The sequence below is a fragment of the Hemitrygon akajei genome, chromosome 13, assembly GCF_048418815.1.
Source record: "Hemitrygon akajei chromosome 13, sHemAka1.3, whole genome shotgun sequence".
NCBI classification, from domain to species: Eukaryota; Metazoa; Chordata; class Chondrichthyes; order Myliobatiformes; family Dasyatidae; genus Hemitrygon; species Hemitrygon akajei.
Genome location: NC_133136.1, coordinates 1,958,455 through 1,981,713, shown reverse-complemented (window position 1 = coordinate 1,981,713; position 23,259 = coordinate 1,958,455). Strand labels below are relative to the sequence as shown.

General features: G+C 43.6%; 1 protein-coding gene across 1 annotated transcript in view; it reads left to right on the top strand.

The window, feature by feature from the left end:
• The window catches only part of LOC140737585 (lipoxygenase homology domain-containing protein 1-like), a 394,473-nt gene that overhangs the window by 99,956 nt on the left and 271,258 nt on the right, over window positions 1-23,259 (top strand). The window contains exon 8 of the mRNA XM_073064021.1: window positions 18,331-18,445. Within this exon, the coding sequence (XP_072920122.1) occupies window positions 18,331-18,445 (115 nt within the window). The remainder of the gene's footprint in view (window positions 1-18,330; window positions 18,446-23,259) is intronic.

Genomic DNA, 23,259 nt, shown 5'->3' with positions numbered 1-23,259 from the left:
TGGGAGCCCTTGTTCAGGATTCCCTAAAGATTAGTTTCCAGGTTGAGTCTGTGGTAAGGAAGGCAAATGCAATGTTAGCATTCATTTCAAGAGACTAGAATATAAAAGCAAGGATGTAATGTTGAGACTTTATAAAGCATGGTGAGGCCTCACTAGGAGTATTGCGAGCAGGTCTGAGGCCCCTATCTTAGAAAGGATGTGCTGACACTGGTTCAAAGGACATTCAGAAAATATTTCCAGGATTGAATAGCTTGTCATATGAGGAGTGATTGACCGCTCTGGCCTGTAGTCACTGGAATTCAGAAGAATGAAGGGAGACTGCATTGAAACCTATCGAATGGTGAAAGGAACGCACACAAAATGCTGGTGGAACACAGCAGGCCAGGCAGCATCTATAGGGAGAAGCACTGTCGACGTTTCGGGCCGAGACCCTTCGTCAGGACATTCGTCAGGAATGGTGAAAGGCCCTTGATTGAGTGGATGTGGTGAGGATGTTTCCTATAGTGGAGGAGTCTAAGACCAGAGGGCACAGCCTCAGAATAGAGGGGCATCCTTTTAAAATGCAGATGAGGAGGAATTTCTTTAGCTAGAGAATAGTGAATCTGTGAAATTCTCAGCCACAGGCAATCGCAGAGGCCAAGTCTATATGTATATGTAAGGCAGACGTTGATAGATTCTTGATTGGTCAGGGGATGAAGGGATATGGGGAGAAGGCAGGAGATTGGGGCTGAGAGGAAAATTGGATCAGCAATGATGAAAGTATGGAGCAGACACGATGGGCCAAATGGCCTAATTCTGCTCCTCTACCTTATGGTCTTATGGTCTTAATTGCAGGCTCGAATATTGATTACTGTGATTATTGATTCTAATACAGTTGTCCAATCTTATTATTGATCTCAATTGTCTTCCACGTGAGATTCTAGCATATTGTTGTGCATGAGTACTAATGGCAGAGTGTGGGACAGCAGCTGGTGGAGAGATTTGTGTTGAGAGAGCAGGAGTCTTTAATAACAAATAGGACCGAGAGAGACACCAAGCACATTAGCTCAATTATAGACAATTCTGGAATGAAGATTTGAGGCAGGCATGTAGAACGTTGCTGATTCACATTTAGAGACAGAAGCATTTGAGAAGGTTTCAGTGGCCATGAGGCCGAAGGAAATGATTAAGAGATTATGTTACAGAGGCAGGAACAAGCAGACTTAATGATGGATTGGATATGTGTTCAAAGCTCAATTCTATATTGAGCAGGGCATCAGGTTTTCATGGCCTGGTTCAGCCTGAATGAGGGGCAGGGTAATCAGTCCTCTCCTATCAGATTCCTTCTTCTTCACTCACCTGGCTTCACCAATCGCTTGCCAGGTTTTAACCCTCCCCTCCCCCCACCTTCTTATTCTACTTCTGCTCTGTTCCTGTCCTGTCCTTTTGAAGGGTCTCAGGCCAAAATGTTGACTGTTTATTCCTCTCCATAGCTGTTGCCTGACCGGCTGGGGGAGGTGGGGGGAGTGTGTGTGTGTGTGTGTGTGTGTGTGTGTGTGTGTGTGTGTGTGTGTGTGTGTGTGTGTGTGTGTGTGTGTGTGTGTGTGTGTGTGTGTGTGTGTGTGTGTGTGTGTGTGTGTGTGTGTGTGTGTGTGTGTGTGTGTGTGTGTGTGTGTGTGTGTGTGTGTGTTGCTCAGTGCCAATGAACTGTTTAAAAAACTATAGTACTCAACTCCGTGATGTTCGCTTGGAGGGCATTGTCTCTCGTACAGTAACAAAATCATAATGTTACCTGTTAATTGTTAAATGTTAATTCCTGTGATCATTAATGGAGAATGTGTGGAGCAGGTTAAGACCTACAAGTATCTGGGAGTGCAGTTAGACGAGAAGCTAGACTGGACTGCCAACACAGATGCATTGTGCAGGAAGGCACAGAGTCGACTGTACTTCCTTAGAAGGTTGGCGTCATTCAATGTTTGTAGTGAGATGCTGAAGATGTTCTATAGGTCAGTTGTGGAGAGCGCCCTCTTCTTTGTGGTGGCGTGTTGGGGAGGCAGCATTAAGAAGAGGGACGCCTCACGTCTTAATAAGCTGGTAAGGAAGGCGGGCTCTGTCGTGGGCACAGAACTGGAGAGTATGACATCGGTAGCAGAGCGAAGGGCGCTGAGTAGGCTACGGTCAATCATGGAAAACCCTGAACATCCTCTGCATTGCACCATCCAGAGACAGAGAAGCAGCTTCAGCGGCAGGTTGCTATCGATGCAATGCTCCTCAGACAGGATGAAGAGATCATTACTCCCCAATGCCATTCGGCTTTACAATTCAACCGCCAGGGGTAAGATATGTTAAAGTGCTGGGGTTAGGACTGAGCTTAAGTTACCATTCAATGTATTTTAGTAAACTATTTAAGAACTTTTTAAAAGCTATTTATTAATGCTTTTTGAGAGGGTGATTTTAGATGCATATCATATTTATACTGAGTTAAGTATTGTATGTAATTAGTTTTGCTACAATAAGTGTATGGGACACTGGAAAAAATGTTGAATTTCCCCATGGGGATGAATAAAGTATCTATCTATCTATCTCTGCAGCAGCTGAAATTTTCATTTGGTTAATTAAACAATTCCACAATAAGAAAGAACCCTGTAAAAGTCAACAAATAAGAATCTGCAGATACTGTAAATTTGAGAGATGCTGAGAATATTCAACAGATCAGACAAAAACCGCAGAGAGAAACACTCAGAATGGTTCAGAATAAGAATCACCAAATGTAAGAGGGGAAATCTGTTGTTTGTGGCAGCAGTTCTATAAGTTACAACAAGTCATTACCTTGGACGGAACAGGAGTGTAGCGTTGGTGTAACAGTCAGGACCAGCAACCTGGCTTCATGATGAAATACAGGAACAGACTGGATGGGCCAAGCCGCCTGACTCTGCTCCTGACTTATGGTCTTATTTCATCTTTAGGAAGAGCTGACATGGGATTGGAAGAGTTAAGGATCTGGAGGGTTAAAAGGACCCTGATGGGAGTTATGTACAGGCGTCTGAACAGTAGCCAGGATGTGGCCTACAGATTACAATGGGAGATAGAAAACACACGCCAAAAGGGCAATGTTATGTTAGTCATAGGGATTTCAATATGCAGGTAGATCGGGAAAATCCCGTTGGTGCTGGTTCCCAAGAAAGAGAAGTTACAGAATGCCTGTGAGGTGGCTTCGTAGAGCACCCTGTGGTTGAGCCCACGAAGGAGCAGCAATTCTGGATTTGGGTGCTGTGTACTGAACTGGATTTGATTCAGGAGCTCAAGGTAAAGGAATCCTGAGGAGAGTGATCATAATATGATAGGCTTCATCCTGCAATTTCAGAGGGAGAAGCTAAGGTCAGAAAAATCCCTATTTGGTGCAGTAAAGGGATGAGAGAGGAGCCGGCCACCGTGGATAGGAAGAGGACACCAGCAGGGATGACAGCAGAACAGCAATGGCTGGAGTTTCGATGAGTAATTCGTAAGGCGAATGATATATACATCCCAAAGAAGTAGTACGCTAAAGGCAGGGTAGCGTAACCGTGGCAGACAAGGGAAGTCAAAAACAACATACAAGCCAAAGAGAGGGCATATAATAGAGCACCAATTAATGGAAGGTTAAAGGATTGGGACCAACAGAAGGCAACTACAAAAGAAGTAAGGAGGGACAGGATGAAATATGAAGGTAAGCTAGCCAATTATATCAAAGAAGATACCAAAAGTATTTTCAGATATATAAAGAGTAAAAGAGACGTGAGAGTAGATATCGGACCACTGGAAAATGATGCTGGAGAGGTACTAATGGGGGACAAGAAAGTGATGGATGAACTAAATAAATATTTTTTTTATCAGTTTTCATTGTGGAAGACAACAGTGTGCTGAACTTCAATAGTGTCAAGGACAGAAGTGAGTGCAGTTGCTATTATTAGGGAGAAGGTGCTTGGGAAGCTGTAAAGTCTGAAGGTAAATTTATTGTAATGCCTGCACTGTTTTGTGCACTTTATGCTGTCCTGGGTAGGTCTGTACTCTAGTGTAGTTTCTTTTTCTGTGTTGTTATTATGTAGTTCAGTGTAGTTTTTGTATTGTTTCATGTAGCACCATGGTCCTGAAAAACGTTGTCTCATTTTTACTGTGTACTGTACCAGCAGTTATGGTCGAAATGACAATAAAAAGTGACTTGACGAGGAGTGATTGATAAGTTTGTGCCCTAAGGTAGAAGGAGTCAATATTAGAAAACCTAGCACATTTATTTTTCAACATAGTCCCCTCCTACATTTACACACTTAGTCCAGCGGTCATGGAGCATACGGATCTTGGACCTCCAGAAAGTGTCCACAGATGGGTGATTGATAAGTTTGTGGCCTAAGGTAGAAGGAAATGAATTATACGGCTCTCGTTACATGCACGTCCAGGTCAACTCTTTGAGTGATTATGCAGAAAGTTTTAAGTTAATAACTCATCTCCGTCTACCTTAGGCCACAAACTTATCAATCACCCCGATGAGTTATTAATTGATGTGTTATTATCTGAGTTTCTTTAAAATAAAATCTTGCCTGACATATCTGTTGAAATTTTTGAAGAAATAACAAGCAGGATAGACAAAGGGGAATTGGTGGATGTTGTGTATTTAGATTTTCAGAACACCTTTGACAAGGTGCTGCACATGAGGCTGCTTACCAAGGTAAGAGCCCATGGTATTATAGGAAACGTACTAGCATGGTTAGAGCATTGGCTGATTGGTAGGAGGCAGCGAATGGGAATAAAAGGATCCTTTTCTGACTGGCTGCCATTGACTAGTGGTGTTCCACAGGGGTTGATGTTGGAACCACTTCTTTTTACTCTATATGTCAATGAATTAGATGATGGAATTGATGACTTTGTGGCCAAGTTTGCAGACAATATGAAGATAGGTGGAGGAAAAGGGAGCATTGAGGAGTAGGGAGGCAACAGAAGGACTTAGATTAGGTGAATGGGGAATGAAGTGGCTGAAGGAATTCAGTTACAGGAAGTGCATGGTTATGCAACTTGGTAGAGGAATTTGTAAGCAGGCAAAAAAATTCAAAAATCTGAGGTGCAGAGGGACTTGGGAGTGCTTGTGCAGGATTCTCTGAAGGTTAATTTGCAGGCAGAATCACTGGTGAGGAAGGCAAATGCAATATTAGCATTCATTTTGAGAGGTCGAGAATATAAAAACAAGGATCTAATGTGAGAACCATAGAACCATAGAACACTACAGCACAGTACAGGCCCTTCAGCCCTCCATGTTGTGCCGACCCATATAATCCTTTAAAAAAAGTACTAAACCCACACTACCCTATAACCCTCCATTTTTCTTTCATCCATGTGCCTGTCCAAGAGGCTCTTAAATACCCCTAATGTTTTAGCCTCCACCACCATCCCTGGCAAGTCATTCCAGGCACTCACAACCCTCTGTGTAAAAAAACTTACCCCTGATGTCTCCCCTAAACTTCCCTCCCTTAATTTTGTACCTATGCCCTCTGGTGTTTGCTATTGGTGCCCTGGGAAACAGGTACTGACTATCCACCCTATCTATGCCTCTGAGGCTTTATGAAACACTGGTGAGGCCTCACGGAGTATAGTGATCAGTTCCGGGCCTGCTGTTTAAGAATGTATGTGTTGCATTGGAGAGGGGTCGGGGCGATTCACAAGACTGATTCAGGGAAGTAGTGAGTTATCGTGTGAGGAACGATTGATGGCTCTGGGACTGTACTCACTAGAAATTAAAAGAAAGTGGGCTGATCTCATTGAAACCTATCAAATTTTGAAAGTCCCGGTTAGAGTGGATGTAAAGAGGATGTTTTCTGTAGTAACTACTTCATGATTGCATCAATGCAGACAATGTTTTTTAAAGTACTTATTCTGAAAGGGGTCAGTAAGGGCAAACTTTTAAAGCTGAACAGTCTCCTCTGGGATTGATTGTGTCTCCAGGAGAGGGGTGTATTAGAGGCTGAACATCAGTCAATTATCAGCTGGAGCAAGGTAGCTCTGGAAGCTGGTTACTGTACCCTGTCCCGTGATAAAACCTGTGTCAGAGCCACATATTCCGCCTTGGAGTCTGGGCAGCCAGCTGAAAGAGGTTGGCAGTTACACTCATGAGAATGCACATTCCAGTCAATTAGGGTTTCTTTGTGGTTGTTCTATATGTAAAGCTGCTAAACGCTCCTCATATGTTAACCCCTTCATTCCCAGAATCATCCTTGTGAACCTCCTCTGGACTCTCTCCAATGACAGTACATCTTTCTGAGATGTGGGGCCCAAAACTGTTGACTATACTCCAAGTGCAGCCTGACTAATGTCTTATAAAGGCTCAGCATTATCCCCTTGCTTTTATATTCTATTCATAAGAATATAAGAAATAGGAGCAGGAGTAGACCATATAAGCCCACCCCACCATTCAATAAGATCATGGCTGATCTGGTCATGGACTCATCTCCACCTACCTGCCTTTTCCCCATAACTCTTAATTCCCCTACTATGCAAAAACCTACACAACCTTGTTTTAAGTATATTTACCAAGGTAGCCTCCATTGTTCATCCACAGATTCACCACTCTCTAGGAAAAGCAGTTTCTCCTCACCTCCATCCTAAATCTACTCCCCTGAATATTGAGGTTTTGTCCCCTAGTTCTAGTTCTAGTCTTTCCTGCCTCTATCTTATCTATCCCTTTCATAATTTTTATATGTTTCTATAATCTCCTCTTCTTCTGAATTCCAGTGAGTACTATCCCAGGCAACTCAATCTCTCCTCATAGTCTAAACCCCTCATCTCTGGAATCAACCTAGTGAACCACCTCTGCACCACCTCCAAAGCCAGTATATCCTTCCTCAAGTAAGGAGACCAGAACTGCATGCAGTACTCCAGGTGTGGCCTCACCAGTATCCTGTATAGTTGCAACGTAACCTCCCAGCTCTTAAATTCAATCCCTCTAGCAAAGAAGGCCAACATTCCATTTGCCTTCTTGATAGCCTGCTGCACCTGCAAACCAACCTTTTGTGATTCATGCACAAGAACTCCCAAGTCCCTCTGCACAGCAGAATGCTGCAATTTTTTACCATTTAAATAATAATCTGCTCTTTCATTTTTCCTTCCAAAGTGGATAACCTCACATTTACCAACATTGTACTCCATCTGCCAGACCCTTGCCCACTCACTTAACCTATCTATATCTCTCTGCAGATTCTCTGTATCTTCTGCACAATATTCTTTTCCACTTGATTGAGTGTCATCAGCAAACTTAGATACACTACACTTGATCCCCTCTTCCAGATCATTAAAGTATATCATGAACAGTTGTGGGCCCAGCACCGACCCCTATGGCACACCGCTCACCACTGATTGCCAATTAGTGTAACACCCATGTATCCCAAATCTCTGCTTTCTATTAGTTAACCAACCTATCCATGCTAATACATCACCCCCAACTCTATACATCCTTATCTTAATGGATAAGTCTTTTATGTGGCACCTTTTTGAACACTTTCTGGAAATCCGAAGTCAATAATGTCCATCTGTTCCCCTCTATCCACTGTACTCATTACGTACTCAAATAACTCCAGTAACTTTGTCAAACAGGAACTGCCTTTGCTGAATCCATGCTACATCTACCTGATGGGTCCATTTCTTTCCAGATGCCTCACTATTTCTTCTTTAATGATACCTTCAAGCATTTTCCTAACTACAGATGTTAAACTAACTGGCCTATAGTTACTTGCCTTTTGCCTACATCCTTTACTGAACAGTGGTGTGACATTTGTCATCTTCCAATCCTCCAGGACCTGCCCAGACTCCAGAGAATTTTGATAAATCATTACCAAAGCCTCTACTGTAACTTCTGCCATTTCTGTCAGTACCCTGGGTGGTCCATCAGGACCATCTATCTTCAGGCCCACAAGTTTGCTCAGCGCTACCTCTTTAATGTATCAAGGTCCTCACCTCCCATCACATCCATAACATCCCTCATCGGCATGTTAGACGTGTCCTCCACCGTGAAGACCAACACAAAATTGTCATTCAAAGCCTCTTCCATTTCATCATTACCCAATATCAATTCCCCCATCTCATCCTCCAAGGGACCTATGTTCACTTTAGTCACCCTTTTCTGCTTTATATAATTATAAATACTTTTACTATCCGTTTTTATATTTTGTGCTAGTTTATTTTCATAATCTAGCTTCCCTTTCTTTATTGCTCGCTTTGTGGTACTCTGTTGCTTTTTAAAGTTTTCCCAATCTTCCAGTTTCCCGCCACTCTTGGTGACTTTGTATGCACGAGCTTTTAGTTTGATGCCTTCTTGTATTGGCTTAGTTATCCAAGACTGTCTCTCCCCACTCTTCCTGTCCTTGCCTTTAACTGGAATATACTTTTGTTGAGCACTGTGAAAAATCTCTTTGAAAGTCTTTCACTGTTCCTCAACTGTCCCACCATATAGCCTGGGTTCCTAGTCTGCACTAGTCAAATCCTCACTCATCTCATTGTAGTCTCCATTGTTTCGGCATATGCACAGTCATGTAGTTTGGTAAGCAGACTCAAAGGCCTGCTGAAAATCCAAGTACACAGCATCAACCAATTCTCCTTTGTCTATCTGCTGTTTCTTCAAAGAATTCCAACAGGTTTGTCAGACAGTATTTTCCCTTCAGGAAACCATGCTGACTACGGCCTATTTTATCATGTGCTTCCAAGTACCCAAAAGACTCATCCTTAGTAATTGACTCCAACATTTTCCCAACCACTGAGGTTAGACTAACAGCCTATAGATTCCTTTCTTCTGCCTCCTTTCCTTCTTGAAGAGTGGAGTGACATTTGCAATTTTCCAGTCTTCCGGAACCATTTCAGAATGCTTGAAAGATCATTACTGATGCCTCCATGATCTCTTCAGCCGCCTCTTTCAGAACCCTGGGTGTACACCATCTGCTTTCAGATTTATGGTTTCCCAAGACCTTCTCTCTAGAAATGGGAACCTCACACACTTAATGACCCCTGACACCTGGAGCTTCCGACATACTGCTAGCGTCTTCCACCATGAAGACTGATGCAACTACTTATTCAGTTCATCTGCCATTTCCTAGTCCCCCATTACTACCTCTCCAGCATAATTTTTCAGTTGTCCAATATTCACTACGGAAAAGGATCTTGGTGATTGTAGTGATGACTTACAGCGGATTGAAAAGCTTGAGCATCTAGATATTAAAAAAGAGGATGAGCTGGAGCTTTTGGAAAGAATCAAGTTGGGTAAGTCACCAGGAGTGGACAAGATGTACCCCAGGCTACTGTGGCTGGCGAGGGTGGAGATTGCTGAGCCTCTGGCGATTATCTTTTCATCATCAATGGGGACGGGAGAGGTTCTAGAGGATTGGAGATTTGCGGATGTTGTTCCCTTATTCAAGAAAGGGAGTAGAGATAGCCCAGGAAATTATAGACCTGTTAGTCTTACTTCAGTGGTTGGTAAGTTGATGGAGAAGATCCTGAGAACAGGGTTTCTGAATAGTTGGAGAGGTATAATATGATTAGGAATAGTCAGCATGGCTTTGTCAAAGGTAGGTCGTGCCTTACGAGCCTGATTGAATTTTCTGAGGATGTGACGAAACACATTGATGAAGGAAGAGCAGTAGATGTAGTGTATATGGATTTCAGCAAGGCATTTGATAAGGTACCCCATGCAAGGCTTATTGAGAAAGTAAGGAGGCATGGGATCCAAGGGGACATTGCTTTGTGGATCCAGAATTGGCTTGCCCACAGAAGGCAAAGTGTGGTTTTAGACGGGTCATATTCTGCATGGAGGTCAGTGACCAGTGATATGCCTCAGGAATCTGTTCTGGGACCCCTACTCTTCATGATTTGTATAAATGACCTGGGTGAGGAAGTGGAGGGATGAGTTAGTAAATTTGCTAATGCATAAAGTTTGGGGGTGTTGTGGATAGTGTGGAGGGCTGTCAGAGGTTACAGTGGGTCATTGATAGGATGCAAAACTGGGCTGAGAAGTGCCAGATGCAGTTCAACCCAGATAAGTGTGAAGTGGTTCATTTTGGTAGGTCAAATATGAAGGCAGAAAATAGCATTAATGGTAAGACACTTGGCAGTGTGAAGGATCAAAGGGAACTTGAGGTCTGAGTCCACAAGACATTCAAAGCTGCTGCGCAGGTTGACTCTGTGGTTAAGAGGGCATACGGTGCATTGGCCTTCATCAATTGAAGGATTGTGTTTAGGAGCTGAGAGGTAATTTTGCAGCTATATAGGACCCTGATCAAACCCCACTTGGAGTACTGTACTCAGTTCTGGTCGCCTTACTACAGGAATGATGTGGAAACCATAGAAAGGGTGTAGGGGAGATTTACAAGGATGTTGCCTGGATTGGGGAGCATGCCTTATGAGAGTAGGTTGAGTGAACTTGACCTTCCTTCCTTGGAGCGACAGAAGATGAGAGGTGACTTGATAGAGGTGTATAAGATGATGAGAGGCATTGATCGTGTGGATAGACAGAGGCATTTTCCCAGGGCTGAAATGGATGACACAAGAGCGCACAGTTTTAAGGTGCTTGGAAGTAGGAGGAGATGTCAGGTAAATTTTTTACTCATAGAGAGTGGGGTGAGTGTGTGGAATGGGCTGCCGGTGATGGTGGTGGAAATGGATGTGATAGGGTCTTTTTAAGAGATTCCTGGATAGATACATGGAGCTTAGTAAAATAGAGGGCTATGGGTAACACTGAGTAATTTCTAAAGTGAGTATATGTTCAAAACAGCATTGTGGGCTGAAGGGCCTGTATTGTGCTGTAGGTTTTCTATGTTTTTATGATATCCACTCTTGCCTCTCTTTTATACTTTATATATCTGAAGAATCTTTTCAAATCCTCTTTAATATTATTGGCTAGCTTATGTATTCCATCTTTATCTTCTTAATGACTTTTTTAGTTGCATTCTGTTGGTATTTAAAAGCTTCCCAATCCTCTAACTTCCTACCAATTTTTGCTCTATTATATGCCCTCTCTTTGGCTTTCCTATTTCATCTCTCCTATTTCCCGCACATCTGCCCTCACCCCATCTGCCCACCACCCCACTTGGGATAGGGTTCCCCTTGTCCTCACTTACCACCCCACCAGCCTCCGAGTCCAACGTATAATTCTTCGTAACTTCTGCCACCTCCAACGGGATCCCACTACCAAGCACATCTTTCTCTCCCCCCATCTTTCTGCTTTCCGCAGGGACTGCTCCCTATGCAACTCCCTTGTCCACTCGTCCCCCCCATCCCTTCCCACCGATCTCCCTCCTGGCACTTATCCTTGTAAGCGGAACAAGTGCTACACGCCCTTACACTTCCTCCCTCATCACCATTCAGGGCCCCAGACAGTCCTTCCAGGTGAGGCGACACTTCACCTGTGAGTCGGCTAGTGTGGTATACTGCGTCCGGTGCTCCCGGTGTGGCCTTTTAAATATTGGTGAGACCCGACGCAGACTGGGAGACCATTTCGCTGAACACCTACGCTCTGTCCGCCAGAGAAAGCAGGATCTCCCAGTGGCCACACATTTTAATTTCACGTCCCATTCTCATTCTGATACGTCTATCCATGGCCTCCTCTACTGTCAAGATGAAGCCACACTCAGGTTGGAGGAACAACACCTTATATACCAGCTGGGTAGCCTCCAACCTGATGGCATGAACATTGACTTCTCTAACTTCTGTTAATGCCCCTCCTCTCCTTACCTCATCCCTGATATATTTAGTTTTTCTCCTCCCTCCTTTTTTTCCCCACTTTCTGCCCATCACTCTGCCTGTTCTCCATCTCCCTCTGGTGCTCCCCTCCCCCTTTCTTTCTCCTGAGGCCTCCCGTCCCATGATCCTTTCCCTTCTCCAGCTCTGTATCACTTTCGCCAATCACCTTTCCAGCTCTTAGCTTCACTCCACCCCCTCCAGTCTTCTCCTATCATTTCGCATTTCCCTCTCCCCCTCCTACTTTCAAATCTCTTACTATCTTTCCTTCCAGTTAGTCCTGACGAAGGGTCTCGGCCAGAAACATCAACAGTGCTTCTCCTTATTGATGCTGCCTGGCCTGCTGTGTTCCTCCAGCATTTTGTGTGTGTTGCTTGAATTTCCAGCATCTGCAGATTTCCTCGTGTTTGCTTTGACTTGTCCTGTTCACCACAGTTGCGTCACCTTTCCTTCTGAATATTGCTTCCTCTCTGGGATGTATATATCCTGTGCCTTCGATACTGCTTCCTCTCTGGGATGTATATATTCTGTGCCTTCGATACTGCTTCCTCTCTGGGATGTATATATCCTGTGCCTTCTATACTGCTCCCCCTCTGGGATGTATATATCCTGTGCCTTCGATACTGCTCCCTCTCTGGGATGTATATATCCTGTGCCTTCGATACTGCTCCCTCTCTGGGATGTATATATCCTGTGCCTTCGATACTGCTCCCTCTCTGGGATGTATATATCCTGTGCCTTCGATACTGCTCCCTCTCTGGGATGTATATATCCTGTGCCTTCGATACTGCTCCCTCTCTGGGATGTATATATCCTGTGCCTTCGATACTGCTCCCTCTCTGGGATGTATATATCCTGTGCCTTCCGAACTGCTTCCAGAAATTCCAGCCGTTGCTGCTCTGCCGTCATCCCTGTCAGTGTTCTTTTCCAATCAATTCTGGCCAACTCCTCTCTCAGGCCTCTGTGATTCCCCTTACTCCACTGTAATACTGATATGTCTGACTTTAGCTTCTCCTTCTCAAATTTCAGAGTGAATTTGCTCATATTATGGTCACTTACCCCTGAGGGTTCTTTTCCCTTTAGCTCTCTAATCAATTCTGGCTCATTGCACAACACCCAATCTAGAATAGCTGATCCTCTAATTGGCTCAACCATGAGCTGCTTTAAAAAGCCATCTTGTAGACACTCTAGGAACTCTCTCTCCTCTAATCTAGCACCAACTTGCACATTGAAGTCCCCCATGACTATTGTAACATTGCCCTTTCGGTATGCATTTTCTATCTCCCATTGTTAATTGTAGGCCACATCCTTACTATTATTTATGGGTCTGTATATAGCGCCCATTAGGATCTTTTTACCCGTGCATTTCCTTAACTCTGTCCATAGTGATTCAAAACCTTCTGACCCTATGACACCCGTTTCTAATGCTTTGACTTCATTTTTTTTACCAACAGAACAATGCCCACCCCACCCCTTTGCCTTCCTGTCTATCCTTTTGATATTTTGTGTATCCTTGAACGTTAAGCTCCCAGCTGTAATCTTTCAGCCATGATACAGTGATACCTACAACATCACATCTACCAATCTGCAACTGTGCAGCAAGTTCATCTCCTGTATTCTGTATACTGTGCACATTCAGATACAACACCTTCAGTTCTTCACTCACCCTTTCAATTTTGTCTGCCTTTTACAATGAAACTCAACTTGTTGACTACAATTTTGCCCTCTACAGCCTCTCCTCACTACACATTGCCTCTGTTTGTAAATCAGCTCCCTCATTTTCAGCACTATTAATCACCTTTCCTACGATACTTCTTGCATTGAAATATACACAGCTCAGGACACTAGTCGCACCATGCTCAACCTTTTGATTCCTGACTTTGTCTGAGATCTTACCAACATCTGCCTCCACAACCTCTCCACTAACTGTTCTGGCACTCTGGTTCCCATCCCCCTGCAACTCTAGTTTAAACCCCACTGTGCGACATTAACAAATCTCCCTGCTAGGATATTAGTCCCCCTCCGGTTCAGGTACAAACCGTCCCTTCTGTATGGGTCCCACCTCTCTTGGAAGGGAGACCAAGGATCCAAAAATCTTATGCCCTCCCTCCTACACCAAATCCTTAGCCACGTATTAAACTGTTAATCTTCCTACCTCAGGCCTCACGAGCATGTGGCACATCCTGAGATCACAACCCTGGTGGTCTTTTATCTTAGCACCTAACTCCCTGAATTTCCTATGAGGAACCTTGTCACTGTCCTGCCCATGTCATTGGTACCTACATGGATCAGAGCCTCTGGCTGTTCACCCTCCCACTGAAGAATGATGAGGACTTGATCTCAGATATTCCGGACTCTGGCACTCAGAAGGCAACATACCATCCGGGAATCTCATTCTTGCCCACAGAACGCCCTGTCCGTTCTCCTGACTAACAAATCCCCTATCACCACAGCACGTCTCTTCTCCTCTCTTCTGAGTCACAGATTCAGCCTCAGTGCCAGAGACCCAACCACTGTGATTTTCCTTTCTTAGGTAATCCTCCAAAACAGTATCCAAAGTGATCAACCTGGTGTTGAGGGGGATGGCCACAGGGGTACTCTGCACTGGCTTCTTAGCCCCTTTCCTCTTCCTGACTGTCACCCGATTTCCTGTGTCCTGCACTTTGGCTATAACCACCTCTCTCTATGTCCTATCTATCACCCCCTCAGCCTTCCGAATGATCCGGAGTTCATCCAGTTCCAGCTCCAACTCTTTAACGCAGAATGTTGGAGAATGCAGAAGCTGCAGTTGTAGTCATCAGGGACACTGGAGATCTCCATTCCCACGTTCCACAAGAGGAGCATTTGCTCCCTGGCCTGTCCTGGCTGAGCAGATATAAAGCATCGAAGCAAAAAACTTGAGCTTTCCTCTCCTTCGCTCCCTCTGACTGACGCCTCGAAGAGCCAAAGCCTTAAGATCACCACTCTGACTCTGTCCACTCTGACGATGGCCACTGCTCCTGCCCCTTCCTTCCTCTGATTTGCTCTTACTAATCTATCCCAGACACCAACTGGCCGCTGGTCAAAGTTCTATTACGCAACCACCACCCATTCCTGCCTTTTATCCTTGGGCAGTGGACTGATTGAAGTCCCACCCTCTCCAAACTTCCAATGTCCTGATTGCTCAAAGCTCTATTGGCCAAGATCCAAGAGGGAATCCAAGATGGCGGTGCGACACAGCTTGCAGCAGCTACTCCAGAGCTGATTATCTGTTATTTGTGAAGCGGGGTGCTGTGCGCAATCATAATCAGATGAAAAACGGACGTGGGAGCACGGAGGAACATCTGAAAATCTCCAGGAAGACCTTCTTCATTGCTGCTGCTGCTGTGAGGTTCGGGTCTCTGCTGGGAAGAACAGGCCCCCAGTCCTTGGGGTTGCGTTGCCGACAGCCGTTGGCGGGGGCATCTTAATACGCTCGGCAGAGGATGGTGTTCGGAGAAGCTGTGCCGGAGGGGATGGTCGGAGGCTTGGAGGTTCGACGGACTCAGAGTCTGCTGCAGTTAGGTCACTTTTGGTGTGTGCTGTGTCTGCGAGGCTGGTTTTGACGGAGCTTTCATTGTGTGCTGCGTCTGCGAGGCTGAGTCGGGCAGCGCCGTGTAAGTCCATAGCGGGGGTATTCCCTTCTGCCACCGGCGTGGGATGGCGAGTCTGTCGGGACCCTGAGGACTTGTGGAAACTGTATGGTGGTTTCTTTTGAATTTATAGTCTTTTAACATCTTTGGACTATTTTTACTGTGCCCATGGTCTGTCTTTTTAATCAATTATGCTATTGTTTGCACTGTTGTAACTATATGTTGTAAATATGTGGTTTCGTGCAGGTCTTGTAGCTTTAGTTTTTGGTCTTGCTTGTCTGGTGGGATTGGAGCTCCTTTCCGGGGAATGCGCTAAGACGGTAGCGCGATATTAATACGCAGCAGCCTCTCTGGACTCTGGATTGGGGATTGCCAAGCGTTATGTGGATTTTCTGGTGTAGTCTGTTTTGACATGTGTTTTTGTGATATCATCCTGGAGGAATGTTGTCTCATTTTTTAACTGCATTGCATTTGTGGTTTTTAAATGACAATAAACTGAATCTGAATCAAAGCTCTATTATAAAAGATGGTAATATAGATACAGGCTCCTCGGCCCATCTAGTCCATGCCAAACTATCAGTCTGCCTAGTCTTGTCGACCTGCACCCAGACCATAGCCTTCCTTTGTTCCATCCATGTAGCTATCTAAGTTTCTCTTAAATGTTGCAATCGAACCTGGATGAACCGCTCCACTGGCAGCTTGTTCCACACTGTCACCACACTCTGAGTGAAGAAGTTCCCTTTCAATTTCCCTTAAACATTTCACCCTTAATCTGTGACCTCGAGTTCTAGTCTCACTCAACCTCAGTGGAAAAAGTATTCTTGCATGTGTACTTAAATACCAGCATGTATTTACAATATAAAGAGTGGTTTAAAGTATTTTTACAGTGACTGAGGTAGTGGGTAGAGGGGGTTGGGGTGCTGAGCTGGAATGATTGATCAGATTAACTGCCGGGGGGAATAAACTTTGAAGACTGTGTGAAGTTATTGTTTTAATAGTCCTGTAGCGCTTTGCAGATGGGAGCTTTTGTGAAAGATAGTTTGCAGGGTGGGTAGTGTCCACAATGAGTTTCCTACCCACTTCTTTGTCCTGGACATACAAGTCCTACAGTGATAGGAGACTGCAGACAATGACCTTTTCTGTTGACCTGACTGTTGACTGTAGCTTTTGTACATTGTGAGAGGATGTTACACCAAACCAGACCGTAATGGCTGATATTCCACAGATTTAATATTCGCAGGCTAAAATAATTCTTCCTTTTCTCTGTCCTAAAGGGTTGCCTATCAATTTTGATGTTATGCCACCACCCTAGGAAACGTCCCTCCACATCACCCTTATCTAATTCTTTCAGTGTTCGATAGGATTCAATGAGATCCCCATGCATTTTTCTAAATTCCAGTGAGTACAGGTCCAAAACTGCCAAACGCCCTCATATGTTAACCCCTTCTTCCCCGGAATCATCCTCGTGAACCTCCTCTGAACTCTTTCCAATGACAACATACCCTTTCTGAGATATGGGGACCAAAACTTTTGACAATACTCTGTGTGGCCTAACTAGTGTCTTATAAGCCATCAGCATTATCTCCTTGCTTTTATGTTCTATTCCCCTTGAAATAAATACCAACATTGCATTTGCCTTCCTTACCACAGACTCAACCTGCAAATTAATCTTCTGGGAGTCTTGCATGAGGACTCCAAAGTCCTTCTGCATCTCTGATATTTGAACCATCTCCCCATTTAGATAACAGTCTGCACAATTGTTCCTTTTACCAAAATGCATTATCATACATTTACCAACACTGTATTCCATCTGCCATTTTTTGCCCATTCTTCCGATTTGTTGAAATCCTGCTGCAATCACATTGCTTCCTCAGCAATACCTACCCCTCCACCTATCTTCATATCATCCGCAAACTTTCCCACAAAGCCATCAATTTCATTATCTAAATCATTGACAAACAATATGAAAAGCTGTGGTCCAGAAAAGGCATGGCAGTTCTACAGTCTTTGAAGTTTATGAAGATTCAGCATGACATCTGAAACTCTGACAAACTTCTATAGATGTGAGGTGGAGAGTGTATTGACTGGCTGCATCGTAGCCTGGTATGGAAGCACCAATGCCTTTGAATGGAAAAACCTGCAAACAGTATTCGATACAGCCCAATCCATCATGGGTAAAGCCCTCCCCACCACTGAGCACGTCTACATGGAGTGCTGTCACGGGAAAGCAGCAACCATCATTAAGGGCCTCCACTATCCAGAATATGCTCTCGTCTCACCGAATTGAATTGACTTTATTTCTTACATCCTTCACATACATGAGGAGTAAAAATCTTTATGTTATGTCTGCCATCAGGAAGAAGGTACAGGAGCCCCAGGACTCACACCACCAGGTTCAGGAACAGTTATTACCCCTCAATCATTCGGCTTCTGAACCAGTGTGGATAAGTTCATTCACCCCAAAACAAAACTTGTTCCACAACCTGTGGACTCATTTTCAAGGACTCAGCAACTCATATTCTTGATAGTTATTGCTTGTTTATTTATTATTATGATTTTCTCTTTCTGTACTTGCACAGTTTTTTGTGTTTTGCACACTGAGTGTTCATCTTACTCTATCTACCCCCTCATAATTTGTACACCTCTATCAAATCTCCCATCATTCTTCTGTGCTCCAGAGAATAAAGCCTGAACCTATTCAATCTTTCTCTGTGACTCTGGTCCTCAAGTCTCATCAGCATCCTTGTAAATTTTCACATCTTATTGACATCTTTCCTGTAGGTAGGTGATCGGAACTGCACACAATCCTCCAAATTTGGCCTTACCAATGCCCTATACAACTTCAACATAACATCACATCTCCTGTACTCAGTACACTGAGTTGTGAAGGTTACTGTGCCAAAAGCTTTCTTTATAAGCCTCTCTACCTGTAACACTGTTGGAGAGCAATGTTTTCCTGATGCTTTCTTAGCTCTTGGTGTTGTCCTTCCCTCTGCAGTTTACGAAGTGGTTACTGTGACAGGAGATGTCCGGGGAGCTGGAACCGATGCCAATGTATTTGTCACTCTCTTTGGCGAGTTTGGAATTACACCAAAGGTACATCTGACCAGCAAGTAAGTGAGCTGCATTCACTGAATTCAAGGCGCGAGCGATGGTTGCCGCGGTTTGCTTCAGCCAGCTACTTAGTGTTCTCCACCAAGGCAAACAGATTCCCTCATGGCAAAGTATTGTTAGTGAGTGAGCAAAACTTACACATTCTTTCAGAGGAAAGTTTACGGGGGATGTCAGCGGTAGGTTTTTTTACAGAGCGATAAGTGTGTGGAATATCCTGCCAGGGATGGTGGTAGAGGAAGATACATTAGGGACGTCTAAGAGATTCTGAAATAGGCACATTGATGCTGTTTTTAGTATCGGCTCTTATTTGCCATTGGTAATAACCTGCTTGGAGAAAGATTAGGAGGAAAGTTAGCAGGATTTCAACATGTTTACAAGGGGTACATCAAGAGAAGCTGTTTCCATGAGTGACTGGTTCAACAATCGGGGAATAGGTTAACACCAAGATGGGCAGTGGCAGAGTGTGGGGATCAATGGTTCACATTTTTAGCCCGAGAGTGATGAATCTATGGAATTTGTTGCCACGGGCAGCAGTGGAGGCCGAGTCATTGGGTGTAGTTAAGGCAGAGATTGATAGGTATCTGAGTAGTCAGGGCATCAAAGGTTATGGTGAGAAGGTGGGGGAATGGGACGAAAGGGGAGATTGGATCAGCTCATGATGAAATGGCGGAACAGACTCGATGGGCCGAATGGCTGACTACTGCTCCTTTGTCTTATGTATCGGTGACCGTGAGTGTGGAGAAACAGAACAATACCAGTCTGTGTGGAGAGAGTAGGGAAATAGCCCTGAGATCACTGACCAGGCAGAGAGCTGGCAGGAAATGAATGATTTCCTTCTTTACTGTGACGATTCTATCACTTGAGATTGAAATAAAAGCCACTCTTGGTCTACTGAGTGAGGTTATTAATATATTTAGGGTGTAAATGGAAAAAAATGCTCTTGATGTCTGATGACATTATATTTAGAATAAAGTTAAATGAGATGAGATATTTTTATTACTATCTTAATCTTTTGTTCTTAATGCAATTGTGGTATGAATTTGAAGGTTATTGGCTCACCGAAGCAGATGGCTAATTTGCTTCAGATTGGCAGGCTGGTGAAAACTTCCATTGAAAATGCCAGTGATAATGTTCACTGAACCAGCTGGTAAACACTAACTTAACCAGAACAAAATGAGGAAAATTCCGACTTACTCACTGTTTCTTAGCTTTCTAATTTCTTCTACAACAATGCAGATATGAAAAGTAACTGGGCAAAGAAAACTCCTGGATATATTGTACACTGTACAGGGACCAAGGTGGTAGAATGATACTACATTCAGAATGCAGAAATAGTATCTAATAATGGTAATGGTGTAATAGTATCCTAATCCTTACGATGTTGCGATACTTATGATCATGATACTTTATAGTGGTGTGATAAAGTTGATTATGAGAATATAATGTACAGTGTTAAACCTGTACTTTGTCTACACGAATGTGACTAATGTATACAATGATAATGGAATATTGAATGTATTTTGACATTTTGTTTGACAATGATTTCTCTTTGTCCATTTCTCCAGCACAGAGAAGAGGTATACACACACATATATAATGTTCAAGGGGAGAGATACTGGGTTGGAGTGATTGAATGTGTTTGTGTTGGCTTGAAGGAAAATACATGAAATTCTAGACCTGTTTTGCTATGTTTTGTCTTTTGAGGGGAAATGAGAAACAGTCTATTGCTGCAGACTTTGTCTCCCTCCAAGTCCCCCCCCACCCCCCCCCCCCCCACACACACACACACACACACACACACACACACACACACACACACACACACACACACACACACACACACACACAGAGGAACATACAGTAGTGCAAAAGCCTTAGACACTTGTAAAAAAAAATCTGTAAAGCAAAGATGCTTTCAAAAATAATGAAATGAAAAGTTTCTAAATATAAAAAAATTACTATAAATAGCAGTAAACAGTAAAAAATTAAATCAAATCAATATTTGGCGTGACCACCCTTTGCCTTTAAAACTGCATAATTTCTCTTAGGTACATTGTCATGCAGTTTTACAAGAAAATTGACTGGTAGGTTGTTCCAAGCATCTTGGAGAACTTTCCATAGTTCTTCTGGAAACTCTAGCTGTCTAGCTTGCTTCTCTCTCTTCAGGCAATCGCAGACAGCCTCGATAATGTTGGGATCAGGGCTCTGAGGAGTCCATACCATCTGAAACCATTAAAAAAATCTAGGGTGCCTAAGACTTTTGCACAGTACTGTACACGCACACACAGACATACACGTACACACACACACACACACACACACGCGCACACACACACACACACGCGCACACACACACACACACACACACACACACACACACACACACACACACACACACACACACACACACACACACACACACACACACACACACACACACACACACACACACACACACACACACACACACAATAATTACAGCACGGAAACAGGCCATCTCGGCCCTTCTAGTCCATGCTGACACTTACACTCACCTAGTCCCACTGTCCCGCACTCAGCCCATAACCCTCCATTCCTTTCCTGTCCATATACCTATCCAATTTTACTTTAAATGACAATACCTGACCTGCCCCTACCACTTCTACTGGAAGCTCATTCCACACAGCTACCATTCTCTGAGTAAAGAAGTTCCCTTTCGTGCTACCCTTAAACTTTTGCCCCCTAACTCTCAAATCATGTCTTCTTGTTTGAATCTTCCCTACTCTCAATGGAAAAAGCCTATCCACATCAACTCTATCTATCCCCCTCATTATTTTAAATACCTCTATCAAGTCCCCCCTCAACCTCAACTTACTTATCTTGCCCCAAAATCCCTACAGAAAAAGACACTATCCATAGGGTCACCATGAGTCAACGATGACTTGACAGCACTCAAGTCAATAACACCTCAATCAACTTGACTCACCCTCCTTCGCTCCAGAGACTAAAGCCCTAGCTTCCTCCACCTGTCTTCATACAAAATGCACAAAAAGCTCTCTCTGCTCCTCTCTAGAGCATCCGCGTCTTTCCTGTGAGAGCTGGAAGATATTCACCAATCCTAATTATGCTGTTGTCGCGGTTTCCACTTGATCAGAACTGTTCTTCAACACGGGATATTGAATTTAAGTTTGACAAACCATAGCAAAAAGGATAGAATATCATGTATCTTCAGCTGTAACTCGATCGTTAACTCAATGTTAAGGTTGGCTATTTGAGAAATAAGACAACACATGAGATTCTACACCTTCTTATCATGAGCTGTTACAGAACCACTGGCCTTTCCATCTAGTATGAACCATCTGTTTTTTATATTCCAGATCTGTGAATTAGAGTTGTAAATCTTCTTCCTCTTAAGCCTGTCACACCTGCTGGGGCATAGACTGGGCCTGTGTTTCCGTCTTTTATGGTGTAACTCATTGAAGATCCTTGCTCGCAATAGGTTGAGGTCTTTGGTACTTCTGCTGGTGTTTCTGTGGCACTGTGTCTAACTGGGCTTGGGACCAAACGTCCATGGTGGAGTTAGAATTGTAACCGGTATGCGTTTATTATCATCACAAGTTCAAGTAAATTTATTATCAAAGTGTGTGTATGTAACTACAGACAACCATGAGATTAATTTTCTAACAGGCACTTACAGAAAAGTAAAGAAACACAGTGGAAAACTACACAGAAAGACTGACAAACATCCAATGTGCAAAAGAAGACAAATTGTGCAAATAATAAATTTATAAAAAGTAAATAAATAAAACTGAGAACATGAGTTGTAGAATCTTTGAAAGGTTGTAGAATTGGTTCAGTGTTGTGGTGAGTGAAGTTATTCATGCTGGTTCAGGAGCCGGAAGGTTATAGGATAATAACTTTTCCTGAACCTGGTGGTGTGGGACCTAAGGTCCTGTCCTCCTGCCCAATGGTACTAGTGAGAAGAGAGCATGGTCTGAATGATATGTCCTTATGATTGATGCTGCTTTCTTGTGACACTCCTTGTAAATCTGCTCAATAATCTGGAGGGGTTTGCTTGTAATGGACTGGGTTGTATCAACCCCTATTTGTAGGCTTTTATGTACAAGTCCATTGGTGTTTCCATAAAAAGCCATAATGCAGCCAGTCAGGATACTCTCCACAGTGTATCAATAGAAGTTTTAGATGTCATGTTGAATCTATACAAACATTTAAGAAAGTAGAAGCACTGTCAAGCCTACTTTGTAATGGCACATACACTCATTGCCAGGACAGATGCTCTGATATAGTAATGCCAAGGAACTTAAAGGTACTCCAGTGTCAGATTTAAGTTTGCTGATGACACTGTTGCAATTTGAGAGGGAGAAGCATAAGTCACGTGCATCACTATCGCAATTGAATACAAGGGCATGAGAGAGGAGCTTGCAGATGTGGACTGGAGGAGGATATTGGCAGGATTGATGGCAGAACAGAGGAGGCTGAAGTTTCTGAGAGCACTTCACAAGGCGCAGGATAGATACGTCCCACAGAGGAAGAAGTTCTCAGATGGCAGGGGTAGGCAATGATAGCTGACAAAGGAAGTTCAAGACTGCATAAAAGCCAAGGAAAGGGCATATAAGGTAGCAAAAGTGAGTGGGAAGTTGGATGATCATGAATTTTTAAAAATCCAACAATAGGCAACAAAAAAAGCTATAAGAATGGAAAAATGAAATATGAGGGCAAGCTAGCCAATAATCTAAAGCAGGATACAAAATGTTTTTTCAGTTATATAAAGAGTAAAAGGGAGGTGAGAGTTTATATTGGATCACCGGAAAAT